Source organism: Delphinus delphis, chromosome 6 (assembly GCF_949987515.2).
Source record: "Delphinus delphis chromosome 6, mDelDel1.2, whole genome shotgun sequence".
NCBI classification, from domain to species: Eukaryota; Metazoa; Chordata; class Mammalia; order Artiodactyla; family Delphinidae; genus Delphinus; species Delphinus delphis.
In genome coordinates this window covers 34752707-34766217 of record NC_082688.1, presented here as the reverse complement: position 1 = coordinate 34766217, position 13511 = coordinate 34752707, and the positions used below count along the sequence as shown (strand labels likewise).

Genomic DNA, 13511 nt, shown 5'->3' with positions numbered 1-13511 from the left:
CTAGTTAGGTGTCTCTTTCTTGGGCAAGGCTGGGCGGGGCGCTCTCGTCAGGCTACTTCCGAAAGGGGCACCTGGCTGTGGGCTCAGAGAGAGGACGTTTTGGCAGCAGCAGTGAAAGAGGTTGTGTCAGGAGGCCGGCGATCGGGGGCAAAGCGCATGCAGAGGCAGAACTGGGAAGCACCGTTGAGAGGCCTGACCCCAAAGGTCCTAGCCCGAGTGGATGTAGGAACTCGAAACTAGAGAGGTGCCTCAGTTTACCCGTGCGCACGGTGGCTCTGGAACCTCGGGTGAGGCCGAGGGGCGCCTTACCTTGTCCTTCTTGCCGGCACCGCTCTCTTCCGCGGCCGAGGCGCCACACCTGTTGAGCAGTTTCTTGCCTCCGCAGGCCGTCGGGCTCCAGGTGCGACCGCCTGAGCAGGAGCCCCCCGAGGGTTCTGCGGCACCGCCCGCGGCGCTCTCCACCTTAATGAGGCGGTGCTTGGGGGAGATGTAGCGCACCTCGGCTGGCGTGGCGGGCCGCCGCTCGCTGCTGCTGCGGTAGAGGTGAGGGGAGCCCGAGGACGAGGACGAGGACGCGGCGGCGCCCGCGCCAGAGGCGGCACAGCAGCAGCCCGCGGCGCCCGTCGCGGACGAGGCCGAGAAGGCACGCTGCCCCCCGCCTGGCTCCCCGCCGCCGCAGTAGTCCAGGCGGCACATGGCGCGCAGTTTGCGCAGAGACGAGCCGGGCCCGTTGTAGGGGTCCTCAAAGTCGCGCTCCTTCTGTGCGCGGTAGGCGCGGATAAGGTCGCTAGTGCTGCCGCTGTCGTCGGGCAGCGATCCCGATGAGGCCGAGAAGCAGGAGGCGGCGGCCGTACCGCAGGACGCCGAGGTGGCCGAGGGGGCCTGCGGCACGGCCTGGGGGGTCTGCGAGGGCCGCTCGCCCCGGCGCCGCTGCTCGCGGTAGTCGGGCCGCGGCGGCTGCGGGGGGCTCTTAGTCTTGCTGTTGCCCAAGCTGAAGTACTTGTTCAGCCACTTGGCCATGGCGAGAGGCCGCCTAGGGCCGCGGCGCGGGAGCCGGGTCCGCCGCCGCGGCCATTCGGGGGGCAGTGCTGCCGCCCAGGTCCCTCGGCGCCCCCGCCCCGGCGAGGGGCGTCCGGGGCGCCCGCTCCCGACGCCAAGTTCAAGTTCTCTCCTCCGCCTCCTGCCGGCCGCTCCCGGGCTCCGGCCGCTGCAGCACCGCCCTCCGCCTCCTCCGCGCGCCTCCCAGGCTTCGGATCTCGTGCCCTTCGCGGGCGCGTCTCATGGGATCCGGCCGCGGCCCCACAGATAACTAAAGGCCCGGGCGCCCCCCTCCTCGGACGCTCTGGCCGTGCGCTCCGCCACGGAGCGCGCTCCTGCCCCGTCGGAACCGCAGCCACCGCCTTGGCCCGGATTCCCGGCACTGCTGGAACTTGTCGGCGTCCTCGGCCCCCCACTTCTTCCTTCCCGAGAACGCTGTAGCGAGCTCGGCACCCGGCCGGCTAGCAAGCGGGCCGGAGAGCGAGCGAGCGAGCAAGCGACGAGGGAGGGAGGAGGCAGCCGGCGCCCGCCCGAGCCCGCGCGCCCGTGCCCGTCCCGGCGGCGCCTGCTGCTGCCGCTGTCGCCGCCTCCCGAACCGCCGCGTGTGTGACACTCGGGCCGCCAGCGCCCGCCCCGCGCTGCGGCCCCGCCCTCCCTGGGCCCGCGCGCGCCCCGCCCCCATCCCGTCCCCGCAGACCCCGCCCCGCCCACCCCCACGCGTCCTGCTGCCAGACCTCGGCCCTGGCTCCGCCCCTCTTGCGCCCGGGTCCTGGGCAGAAGCAGCTCCCCTCTTCAGCACGCGCCACCTCCTGTGGCCGCCTCGGCGCCAGGCCCTGGGTCTCGCCTGAGGGCGCCGGGGTCCCGCGGCGCAACCGGCCCCGTCTCGCTCGCAGTCCGCCGCCTCCTAGGGCGAGAGGTTGCCAGCCTAAGCCTGCAGCGCGCAGAGGCCAAACCCTTCCCCGGGACCCGCGCGCTGTGCTACCCAGGGATCCCCACTGTTGGGGACACGAGGCTTTTCTAGTTTACGGCGTGACCCGCTTGGAGGAATTGCGGTGCCGAGACCCCTTAGGGACAGGGTGTCTATTCCCTACTTAAAGGGACGAAGACTCCGGTTCAGCCCACTGTGCCAGACCTTCGGAGGAATCCTTATGCAAATGAGCGTTTTAACAATCCAGATGACGGATGCGGCCAGGATAGGCGGCAGGGGTCCGGCCCCCCACCAGTTGGAGAGCCAAGCTAAGGGGAGGTCGGAATGTTTGCTTACCTTTTCACCTCTGAGGAAGTCGTGGCTTTAACTCCGTTCACGGCCAACCTGGCAGAGCGAGCTGTGGGAACGTTTAAAGCCTAAGATTGTAGGAGCTGGCAAGGCTCCATTTAATTCCAGGGCCCTCATTTTACAGACGGAGAAACTGAGGCTCAGAGGAAGGTCACCCAGGTGGGCCTGTTTGCCAGTTCCCGGTATGGTGGCGCCGAAATTGTGTCATTTCTACTAGTCTCTGCTTTGCAATTTAAGGTCGTCCTCTGATTATTAAAATGCGGAAACTGAGGCCGAGTGAGGAGCACAGCTTGCTTGGTAAAGCTTTTCCTGGGAGGCGGCATATGCTCTGCCGAGGAAGAGGAGCTGCCTAGAAATGAGGTAACTGCCAGTAGAGCCGGTGCTCCTTTGAATTAGGCTAATCAAGCTCCAGAATATGGCATACCCTAAGGTGTGAATTGACACCTGAGAAATTCTCTAAGGATGCTAACTTATTAGGATGATAGTCCAAATCATTAATTACCTCCACTGGCAACCTGTATATTATAGATGGGCTTTGGGGGAATCTATTTTTTCCTGTATCCCGTAGGTAAAGTGGGACCTGTTAGGTCAGGGAGCAAGGCCAGTGACTCTTTTGGCCAGAACTGGAGGTGGAGGTCAGACTCGCAGTCTGAGGCTCTTGGGCAGGGAGGGCCTCTTCCCCTGCCTGAGGCCACCGTGGGGCAAGTGGCAGAACCAGGACTCCAACTTGGGTCTTACCCTGAAGCCTGTGCTCTGTCCACTCAGCCACAAACAGTGATGCAGTGGAATTGACTGCAAACTGTCCCTTCAGGATCAAGCTATTTGCTCTTCCCCTCTGGTCAGACAGGACTGTCATCCTCTATGAGCCAGTTAAATTTTACAAACCCACTATATGACGCCATAGTCACAGACATCATCAACAACTACACAGCCCCTTCATTGCCTGAGATCTACTTTTTTAGAATTTCACAGCAAATAATCTATGATGTGGGGGGGGGGGTGTTTGTGGGGTGTCTGGGGGATGGTGAGAGGACCCAGAAGTTGACCTGAGATAAGATGTTTATTTTGGGTGTCCCTAGACTTAACTATCTCAGATTACCCTTTAACTCATTCCTCTACTGTATAAGCACTTAATTATCCCACAAGTAAGAGAGGCTCAAATAGAAAACCTGAAAGGCAAGGACATTCTCCTTGCGAGCCCCACCTTTCAACCAACCACAAATCCTCTCCTGCTCCCTTCCTTCCCATCTCTGCTTCTAGGTTCAGGAAGGAGGAATGGCCAGATCCTGGCAGCAGGCCAGGACACCCTGGGCAAGAGAGTCTTCTCCAGGATCTGGAAACTTGTTCCCTGCACGTGGGTTGCAAATGGAAGAGTGATCTCTGCCTTTTCCAAAGGTTTAGGAAGAGAAGTTATATTTCACAACTTATATTTCCCATTTCACTTTCAGCAGGCCATGGGGTCAGACCCACTTTTCCATGTGATGCCTCTGCTGGGGTATAATTTGCAAGCCAAAATTATTGTAATGCTATAGTATTATGCCAAAAACTTCCAGAGCACTTGTGTGCTCAACCCCTACATGTTCTGTATATAATTAACCCTCCTCAGCATCCCTACAATCTCGTGTTATTCCCAGTTTACAGATGAGGTAACTGACCTAAGGTAGTATTTATTTCAAGCAGGCAAAAAAACACATGGATGTTTTCCTTTGGGAACTAATAGTGACATCTTACAAGACTCAGAGTCAGAAATAATCAGTCTGAAAGGAAACAGAAAAGTTCCCGAAAGACGATGTTGGAGAAGCAGTGTGTCAAATGGTTAGAGGAGACAGGGACTTGTAAGAAAAGGATCAGAACGCTATAGATGGTTCGAGCTGGACAGACTCTTCAGAAAGCCAGCCACCCCATTTCAGAGAGAAGGCGGGCCAGTGAAGGGAAGAGGTTGAGTCAAGAGGCATGGCTGGGATTGGCATCCAGTGTCTTTGACATCACAAACCCGATTCTATGGCCATCATTCTTGGCATTTTTTACTTTTATATCCCTCCTTCTTGTCCCCAGTTTTCTTATTGGAAGGGTTGGGTGTGGTCCTGTTCCTGTTTCTGCCCTGTCTCAACTTCTCATTTTAGACCAAGGTGGGGACGTGGCAGCTCTTTTCTCTGCATTCCCAATATCTGGAGCTAGGCTCTGCCATTGGTGGAGGCCTAGAAAAATGGTGCCACCATCCCAACAGATTCATCAAGCAAAACTTTTTCAGTTCAGTCTGTCAAATGTTAATGTCAGTCCCTTGCTATGTACCAGCCTGGGAGTCTGGGCTGGAAGCATGGATTTGAGAGTCATTAATCCTCAGTGAAGGCCTGAAGCAAAACCCTCAGTCATCCTTGACACCTTTTTTATTCCTGCTCCATCCAGCCCATCAGCAAAGAATATGCAGAATCCTACCACGTCTCACCACCCCCACTGCCCCTACCCCGGTCCAACTCCTTCATCCCTTGACTGTATCATTGCAGGCGTATCCTACCCATTTCCTGGTTTCTTTCTCAACGCAGCAACCAGTGATCCTATTAAAAATGAATCTGGGGGCTTCCTTGGTGGCGCAGTGGTTGAGAGTCCGCCTGCCGATGCAGGGGACACGGGTTCGTGCCCTGGTCCGGGAAGATCCCACATGCCGCGGAGCGGCTGGGCCTGTGAGCCATGGCTGCTGAGCCTGCATGTCCAGAGCCTGTGCTCCACAACAAGAGAGGCCACAACAGTGAGAGGCCTGCGTACTGCAAAAAAAAAAAGAAAAAAGAATCTGATTAAATCCCCCATTAAATCCCCATGTCCCAGGACTTTCCTGGCAGTCCAGTGGTTAAGCCTCCATGCTTCCACTGCAGGGGGCACAGGTTCGATCCCTGGTCGGGGAGTTCCCACATGGCATGCTTGCAGCCAAAAAAGAAATAGATGCCAAAAATAGTTAGAGTGGCCCATGAGGCCTCACATGACCTAGTCCCCTTAAATTCCCACTCCAGCCAGGCAGCCTCTTTGCTGTTCCTTGAACCCTCTCTCACCTTGGGCCTTTGCACTACATCTCCTCTGCCTGGAATGCTTCCCCACTGCTGTCACCATTCACTCCCTTCTGGTCTTTTTTTAAATGGCACGTGCTCAGTGAAGCCTCTCCTGGGCACCATATCTAGAATTGTCCTCCACACTCAACACTTCCTATCCTCATCTCTGCTTTATTTTTCTGAGTTATCACTCATTCCCATTTCACACACAGCATATTTATTGTTCTTGTTTATTCTTTGTCTTGCCCCACGATGGGGTAGGGATCTTTACTCTTTGTTCACTGCATATCTTCTGTGTCAAGAACAGGGCCTGACACCTAGCAGGCATGGGATCAATACTTGCAAAATGAATGAGTGAACGTGAGTGGCTGATCGTGGAGGGTAGAATAGCAGAGGGCTAAAGCTCGCCATCTCTCTGCCTCGGACCTGGTGCTAGTGGCTTTAGCTTTGGTCTGGAGGTGGGAGCATGTCAGACTTGCCACATTTTTAAAGCAGATGTGTTCAGGGGATCTCTTCCCAGACTGTGTCTCTTCCACAAAGGAAGCACAGCGAGATTCATTCCTGTCTTCCCAGCATCCGGAGGGGGCTCCAGGAAGGTTGCAGGGTCCAGGTAGCCCCTTCCACACAAGTCCCAGTCGTGCTGACACGCAAGCCTGTCCGGGGTGTCGCTGAGCCAGCTCTGTTGTTCCCTCCACCTCTGGTACAACTAATCTTAGGAATCTCATTGCTGGTCAAGAGATAATCCTCTATATCTAGATTAAAGGCTGTGTTTTGACCATTACTGTGCACTGAATGTTGAGCCGACAATTTAATTGAGCTGTTTATGCTGCTGCCTTGATTTCTTCCCAGAGAATTTAGAACTAATTCCAAGTGTCTCTGTGAATTAAGTGGGCCTCTCCCAACATGCTTTGCCTGTCATTTGCCTGTGCCAAATCCCACTAGTCCTTGTGTTACCCAATTATGGGCTCTCCCTCACAGCTGTATGTGGCTGGGACCATTTCCAGCCCACTTCCTCCTCAAGGTGGCCATTAATTATATGGCCCCGAGAATGGCCATACCCCAGGACAGCCTCTATGGTACCTGCAGCAGTAGAAAGGGAGGATGGAGGTGAGGACTGGGACAGCAGCAGAGAGGACATAAATCAGACTGACCCCTTTGAAGTCACCTCCAGGAGACTGACAATAACCCCCTAACAAGAGAAGGATACAAGTGTCTTTAGCACAGTTAAGTGTGATGGAAGGAAAAGAGTTTGGATGGAGGTCAAGACTGCTGAGTTGTTATCCTGGCTCTCTTCTGACTTCCTACATGGCCTCTGCGGCCTCGATGTTACTATTTATAAAATGGGAGCTGGCAGATCATTGTTTCTCATTGCATGTCATGGAGTGTCTAAGGGCAGGGTTGCCAGGTTTAGAAAAAATGAAACAAAATAACAATAACAAAAATGGACATCCATGCAGTATTTGCCATATACTTATAGTAAAATATTATTTGTTGTTTATTTAGAATTCAAATTTAACTGGGTGTCCTATATTTTATCTGGTGATCTCAGGCAATTGTTCTCATGGGAGATAAAGGCGGCTCCCCACCCCTAGCCCAGCCTCTGCTGATGAAATGTACGAGAGCAGACCTCTCAACTCCAGCTGAAAATTTAGAATCACCTACAGAGCTTATACAACATCTAGTGACCAGTCTGTATTCCAGACCAATTAAATCAGAATTCTGAGGGTGGATTCAGGAATCAGTCTATATTTTTTTATCTCCCCAGATGAGTCCAATGTGCAGCCAAGTTTGAAAACCACTGGGCTAGAGCAAGGGCTCTTAAAGGGAGGTCCCAGGACCAGAGCATCAGCTTCACCTGAGAACCTGGCAGAAATATAAATCCCAGCTTGCAAACCTTCAGAATCAGAAACTGGGTGTTGTGGCCCAGAAAGCCCTCCAGGGACTCTGCTGTATCTAAAGTTTTAGAGCCAGTTTAAAAGTTCCTTTGATGCCAGTAGGGCACCTGATCAGCAAGTGGGTGCTAGAAAAGCGAATTGGTTGATTTGCAGTGATGCATCTTAATGGTCAAACTGCCTATCCTCTAGCAATTGCAGTCTAAATTATGGGGTTTGCAACCCACCAAATGCAGTGATCTTTTGAGTCTCAAACTTTGGTCTGATGGCAGTCTTGAAGGCTACCATCGTCACCTGGCAGCATGACAGGTTAGGCCAGGAAAAGCCAGAAGTAGGCCAGAGGAGTCGGAGGGCATAAAATTCTGGGTCAGGCAGCCCGAAGGCACAGCGGAAGGGGCTTGGAGCCCATGAGCAAGGAGGAAGCAGAAAGTGTGACAGAAAGGAACCAGACAGGGTCGGGGGGGCAGGAGGTCAGCCCAGGTCCCAAGGAGATGAGGTGGGGATGGGGTGGGGAGAAGCAGTGAGAAATAAGGATATCTCCAGGGCTGGTTAGGCCGAGTCAGGCACTGCTTCTGCGAGGAGCCAGGACCAGGGCAGGCCAGAGCTGAGGCCAACCAGTGGAGGTGGAGAAGGAAGGCTGTGCTTGTTTTGTGATGATCAAGAACAGAGCAGGGTTTTTCTGCAGCCTCGGAAGACTAAAATACAAGCCCACTGGCACCGTCAGGTTTTTGTCTATGGGGGTCTCACAGTTCCAGGTTGATTTATTTTGGGGGATGCCAGGTGCCCAGGATGTGTGACTCTCCTGTCCTTGAGAGACTTCTGGAGGGCAAGTCGTTGGGGCTGTGCATGATTCATTGCTGTCCACCCCCAGGATTCCCTCAGCACCTGCCAAACGCTAGACCCTGAGTGACTGTGTGTGGAACTGAATCCCACAGAGATCCAGCAAAGCAGGATTCTTAAATGTGAGTTACCACCTCAGGCCCTAATAAACCACACCAGTGAGGAACCACAGACATTCCACATGCAAAAGGGCACTTGTCACCCTTGTAGGATCATCGCAGACTCTGCTCCCTGCTGCCTGCCTTTCTCCCTTCTTTTCACAGAGCTCCTCGCCTGTACAAGGCACAGCTCCCCGACATTGTAGGGAACAATTGAAAAAGAAGGCATAAAGGCAGCAAACATCAAAACCTCCAAGATTACACTTACCTGTGTTCTAATGCGAATGACTTTGTGTGCTAGTGTGTAAAACTATAAATCTGAGGCCTTTAGTCTGATTCTCATCTCCAAAATAAACTTCGGAGTTCCTAAAAGGTACAATATTACTTTAAGCCCTACAGTTGGGAAAGTGATTTATTTCTTCAATGTTAAACCACACACACAGATGTTCTTCTGATGCAATTTGCATCCTTTCATTTTCATTGTAATATTTAAAGACAATTTGTATTTTAAAATTTTTTTAACATCTTTATTGGAGTATAATTGCTTTACAATGGTGTGTTAGTTTCTGCTTTATAACCAAGTGAATCAGCTATACATATACATATATCCTTATATCTCTTCCCTCTTATGTCTCCCTCCCACCCTCCCTATCCCACCCCTCTAGGTGGTCACAAAGCACCGAGCTGATCTCCCTGTGCTATGTGGCTGCTTCCCACTTGCTTTCTATTTTACATTTGGTAGTGTATATATGTCCATGCCACTCTCTCACTTCGTCCCAGCTTACCCTTCCCCCTTCCTGTGTCCTCAAGTCCATTCTCTACATCTGCGTCTTTATTCCTATCCTGCCCCTAGGTTTTTCAGAACGTTTGTTTTTTTTGAAGATTCCATATGTATGTGTTAGCATACGGTATTTGTTTTTCTTAAAGACAATTTTTAAAAATCATTTTCCATGCATAATTTTCTAGCGCTACATTTTATCTTTTTCCTGGATGACAGTGGTTACCATGCTGCCATCTGAGCCTTACCTGAGGGGGTGCATTGTTCTTAGCCAGAGCCAGGAAAGAGTTAAAGTTGCAAAGGGCAGTCTGTCATCTGTCTCAGTTTGGGGATGGAGTGGGGCTGGAGACGGCCCAATTGTCTCTTTCCCTCCCTGGGGCTGAGTGCAGGATGTTGAATCTCCCAAAATAACTCTGACCATGTGGGTAAATGCCTGCCCAGAGCTGGTTTGGAGTAGAAGATTCTCAGGATCAGAGGGGAGCTCTCCCGGCCAAATGATCTGATCTCCTGGCTGGAAGAGAGAGGAGCCCAGCACCTTCCAAACCAAATGTCCACTAACAAGCCCTCACCTGGCCCCAGGGAAAACCAGGTGATCCCTGTCAGCTTCTTTCACCCAGGTGGCAGCCCACAGAGTGACCATCCTCAGACAGAGTTCTGTAAGGCCAGTGGGAGAGGTCCCATCAGATCCAGGGCAGAATCTAAGTGAGCCTCTCAGTCCCTGGAATTTCTGGAGCCCTTGGGGTTTGCAAGACGCTGTAGCATCACCGTTTATTGCACGTGTCCAGAGGAGGGAACTGCTGGCTTTTGTGGCTTCCCAGAGTCATGTTGAGTGGAGGGGTTCCTTCTGCCTGGGCCTCGAGCTCGCTCTGATCGCTCTAGTCCCAAGGTGCAGACAGTGATGGATTTGGGGGGGTCCCCTCACCCCCAAGACCGGGGCAGCATTTCATTCATATACTTTGAGTCTGGAGCTGGCAAAGCCCAGAGAGAAACATTGCTTTCCTAAGTCTCCTGCTTTTATCTTTATGTACAACGCGATTCGTATTTCCGTTGGTTCCCATTTGTGGACATTTTTGTGGTGGGTATAACCTTTTAATGTTATTGTTAGGCTCTAACCACAGAGAATCCACTTCTCCAATGGACCAATTTTGCTATAAAATAACACGTTCACCCTGGCCACGGTGTGGGTCAAGGGTGCTTAAACTCTGGGTATGCCTCAGAATCACCTCAGAAAATAGCATTAGAATGTACACTGCCTGCACTGCAGAGAAGCCGACTCAGAGCATAGTGGGGCTCAGGAATCTGCATTTTTACATGAACCACAGCTGATTCTGCTCAGGCGAGCCAACTATCCCACTATGAGAAGCTCTGGCTAGTCTCTGAGCTCTGATCCACGGTGTGAACCAAGAAATCACGGGTGGAGGCATTTCTTACTCTTGTTCCCAAGACCCAACGTTCAGAGGGTCAGCCAGCCTGCCTCTCAGGCAGTGTGTCCCTGCAGGGCATCATGTCACCTCACCTGTGCATTCTAAGGGACATATGGTTCTTCTTATTTATCCTGAGCAAATCTCCCTCAGAGGCCAGTGTAACGGATTCTGAGAAGTGGGGATTAGGCGGGAGGAAGGGAGGAGAACAAATGTGGACACAGAGCACAAGAGGACGCTGTGCTGGCCACTGTGCTCCAGGTCCAGGCTTCGTCATCCCACAGAAGCGCATATGGTGGGCACTAACACCCATCTTCCAGCTGAGGACGTGAGGGCTCAGAGGTCACACAGCTAATAAGAGCTGGACTCAGGTATGTTCGATGTAAAGGCCTCCTTTCTTTCCTTGGGTTTTTTGTTTGTTTGTTTGTTTGTTTTGGAGTAGGGATGGATACATTTAAAATTTTTTAACTTTTTATTGTGAAAGATTTCAAACTACAGAAAAATTGCAAGAATAGTACAACCAACCCCACAGACCCTTTAATTTTTAACGTTTTGCCACATCTGCACTCTATCTATTGTCGACTGAAAGTAACAAAACAAAACTGCACAACCTGAGAGCTGTGAATTCAGTTTCATTTGGGGACTTACTGAGGACTATAGTCTGGGAGACAGACTCTCAGATAGCTCTGAGGACTGCTCCAAAGAGGTGGGGGGGAGGTCAGTGTATATATGATTTTGGTGAAGGGGGTACGTGCAGTCAAGCACACATCTCTGCAGAAGGTTGCTGCTGGTCACAGGGAGCAGATGTCTCCATTAATGATTTTAGTGCTTTTCTAGGTATGAGAAGATGCAAGAGATTGGGTTCATAAAATTTCCTCCTGAAAATATCTAACTGTCTGAAGGCCTGTTCTGCCGGTTTTTCCAGATCAGAGTGCCTTGTTCCTGATCTCCATCCTGAACTCCTTTCAGGGCGTGTTGAAGGTCAGCGACTGCAGTGGCTAGAGACTTCATTCTTGGAGAACCAGATGGTGAGCAACATTTTTCAGTTGTATCTATCTATCCATCCATCTATCTGTCTATCAATTTTGCTAATTCATTTGAGAATGACTTGAAAGCGCTTTATTTACTCCTAAATATTTCAGCTCATCTCCAGAGAACAATGGCATTCTTCCACAAAGCCACAGTAAAATTATCACACTTGGGAAGTTTAACATTAATACATTGCTATTTGATATTTGGTTTACTTTACCAATTGTTTATAAAATGTCCTTTTTTTTTTTTTTTTTTTTGCGGTATGCGGGCCTCTCACTGTTGTGGCCTCTCACTGTTGCACAGCACAGGCTCCGGACGCGCAGACTCAGCGGTCATGGCTCAGCGGCCCAGCCTCTCCTCGGCACGTGGGATCTTCCTGGACCGGGGCACGAACCCGCGTCCCCTGCATCGGCAGGTGGACTCTCAACCACTGCGCCACCAGGGAAGCCCTAAAATGTCCTTTATAGCATTTTTTTTTTTTGATTCAGCATCCAATTCAGGATCATTCATTGTATTTAGTTGTCACATTTCTTTAGTCTCTTCTCATCTAGAGCTTGGCATTCCAGTCTTTATCTTTTGTCTTTTATGACACTGACATGTTTCAAGAGACCAGGCCAGTTGCTTTGCAGAATATACCTCAGTTTGGATTTGTCACATTGCTTTCTCATGATTGTAGTCTTCTTAGGGCTTTGTGTCAGAGGGACAAAGGCTTTGCCCTTTTGATTGTCCTCCACTGCCTCTTGCCAGGTGAGGGTCAAGGTTGGCCCTTTGTACTGTTATAAGGACCAGTTTTGGAAGAAAAGCAGCATAGCTTGGGGGAATGAGTGCAGGCCTTGAAGAGCAATAGAAGTGAGTTCACGTCCTGGCTGTGACCTCTAGCTGATTGACACTGAGCGTATCAGTTACTCTTCCTGACCCTTGGTTTTCTCATTTGTCAATGTCGATGATTCCTGCCTTGCAGGGTTATACCTAACATAAGTTAAAAAAAAATGAGCAGATTATCTGATGTATAATTAACTGTAACTTCATAAATGGCAGCTATTCTGAAGTCCTTAAGTGTGACATACCAAAATATCCTTGTTTTCCACACACCTCTCAGGTGCACCTTTTCTTGTGCTTTCACACCTCTCCCATTCTAGGGCACCTCTGTTGTCACTGTCTCCTTTCTGTTGCCCACGCCCTAACTTGTCCCATACCACCACCACTGGTTACCCTAAAATGCGGCCCTTGCCATCATATTCACTTGACTTCCTGTTTCCCGGGTACATCAGTTCTGAATGCCCGGCATTCAGCGCCTCCCTATAGTCTTACCTCACTCCACCCACCTGAACTTGCCTCCACTGTTTTTCATGGGGAACTGTGGTTGCTCTTGATTTGGCTGCTAGCACACTCTTCCTCTTCTTCCTTCATTAGTGTTACAGACCTTACCCCACGCTCCACCCTCGGGGTGTACGCATGTGTCAGTTAGGATATGATCACAAACAGGAACTGCTCCAGGTATTTTAAGAAGGAAGGGACTTAATGAAGGGCATCTGGAAAATCTGGACAAAGGTCAAGGGAGGCCTCCAGCTTCCAGAGACAGGAATTTGAAGGAACTCAGGAAACCAGTAGGGATGATCACAGCTGCCTCCCATCCTGAGGCACGAGATTTTCAGGAAAATACTTAGAGACCACTGCAAAGTGTCATGTCTGCCTAAGCCTAAAGTTTGACGGTGCCAGAGTAGCGAAAACCTGGCTTCTGCCTTATTCTACCTTTCACATCTTGGCAAGTGCTTCTCCTGGAAGAACTGCTGTCTCTGAAGGCAGGAATTCTGGAACATGCACTTCCCAGACTTCTAGCCCCTTGATAAAGGGAAGAACATAGAAGGGTCATTGCCTCTATCATTTACTGGGCCAGTAGAAGTCTTTCCTGGGGAGTCTTCTGATGGAACTAGTGGGGAAGAGTTCTGGGGTCACAACTAGAAGTACTGGTTGTACTGGTTACCTTTAAGGCCATCCTCCATGACTTTTGGAGGAAGCCCAGTTGTGGTAGGGGAGAATGAGGCTCTCAAAGAGTGAGGACAGAGTGAAAAACATAGGTGGAGATGGAGAGGGA

At 51.3% G+C, this 13511-nt stretch overlaps 1 protein-coding gene and 1 long non-coding RNA gene across 4 annotated transcripts in view; one reads left to right on the top strand and one right to left on the bottom strand.

Annotated features, from left to right (window-relative positions):
- Window positions 1–1625, bottom strand: part of SHB (SH2 domain containing adaptor protein B) — a 137425-nt gene extending 135800 nt beyond the window's left edge. For 2 of the 3 annotated variants that reach the window (XM_060014482.1, XM_060014483.1), the window contains exon 1: window positions 310–1130. In XM_060014482.1, the coding sequence (XP_059870465.1) occupies window positions 310–1020 (711 nt within the window). In that variant the 5' untranslated portion in view covers window positions 1021–1130. Of the gene's footprint in view, window positions 1–309 lie in introns of all 3 variants that reach the window. The other variant, XM_060014481.2, reaches the window with a different exon arrangement.
- A 185-nt stretch (window positions 1626–1810) lies between these two features.
- LOC132427235 (uncharacterized) lies at window positions 1811–13478 on the top strand. The gene is made up of 3 exons (XR_009519858.1): window positions 1811–2674; window positions 11310–11412; window positions 11720–13478. It is a non-coding gene; the product is annotated as an uncharacterized lncRNA (long non-coding RNA).
- The last annotated feature ends 33 nt before the right edge of the window (window positions 13479–13511 follow it).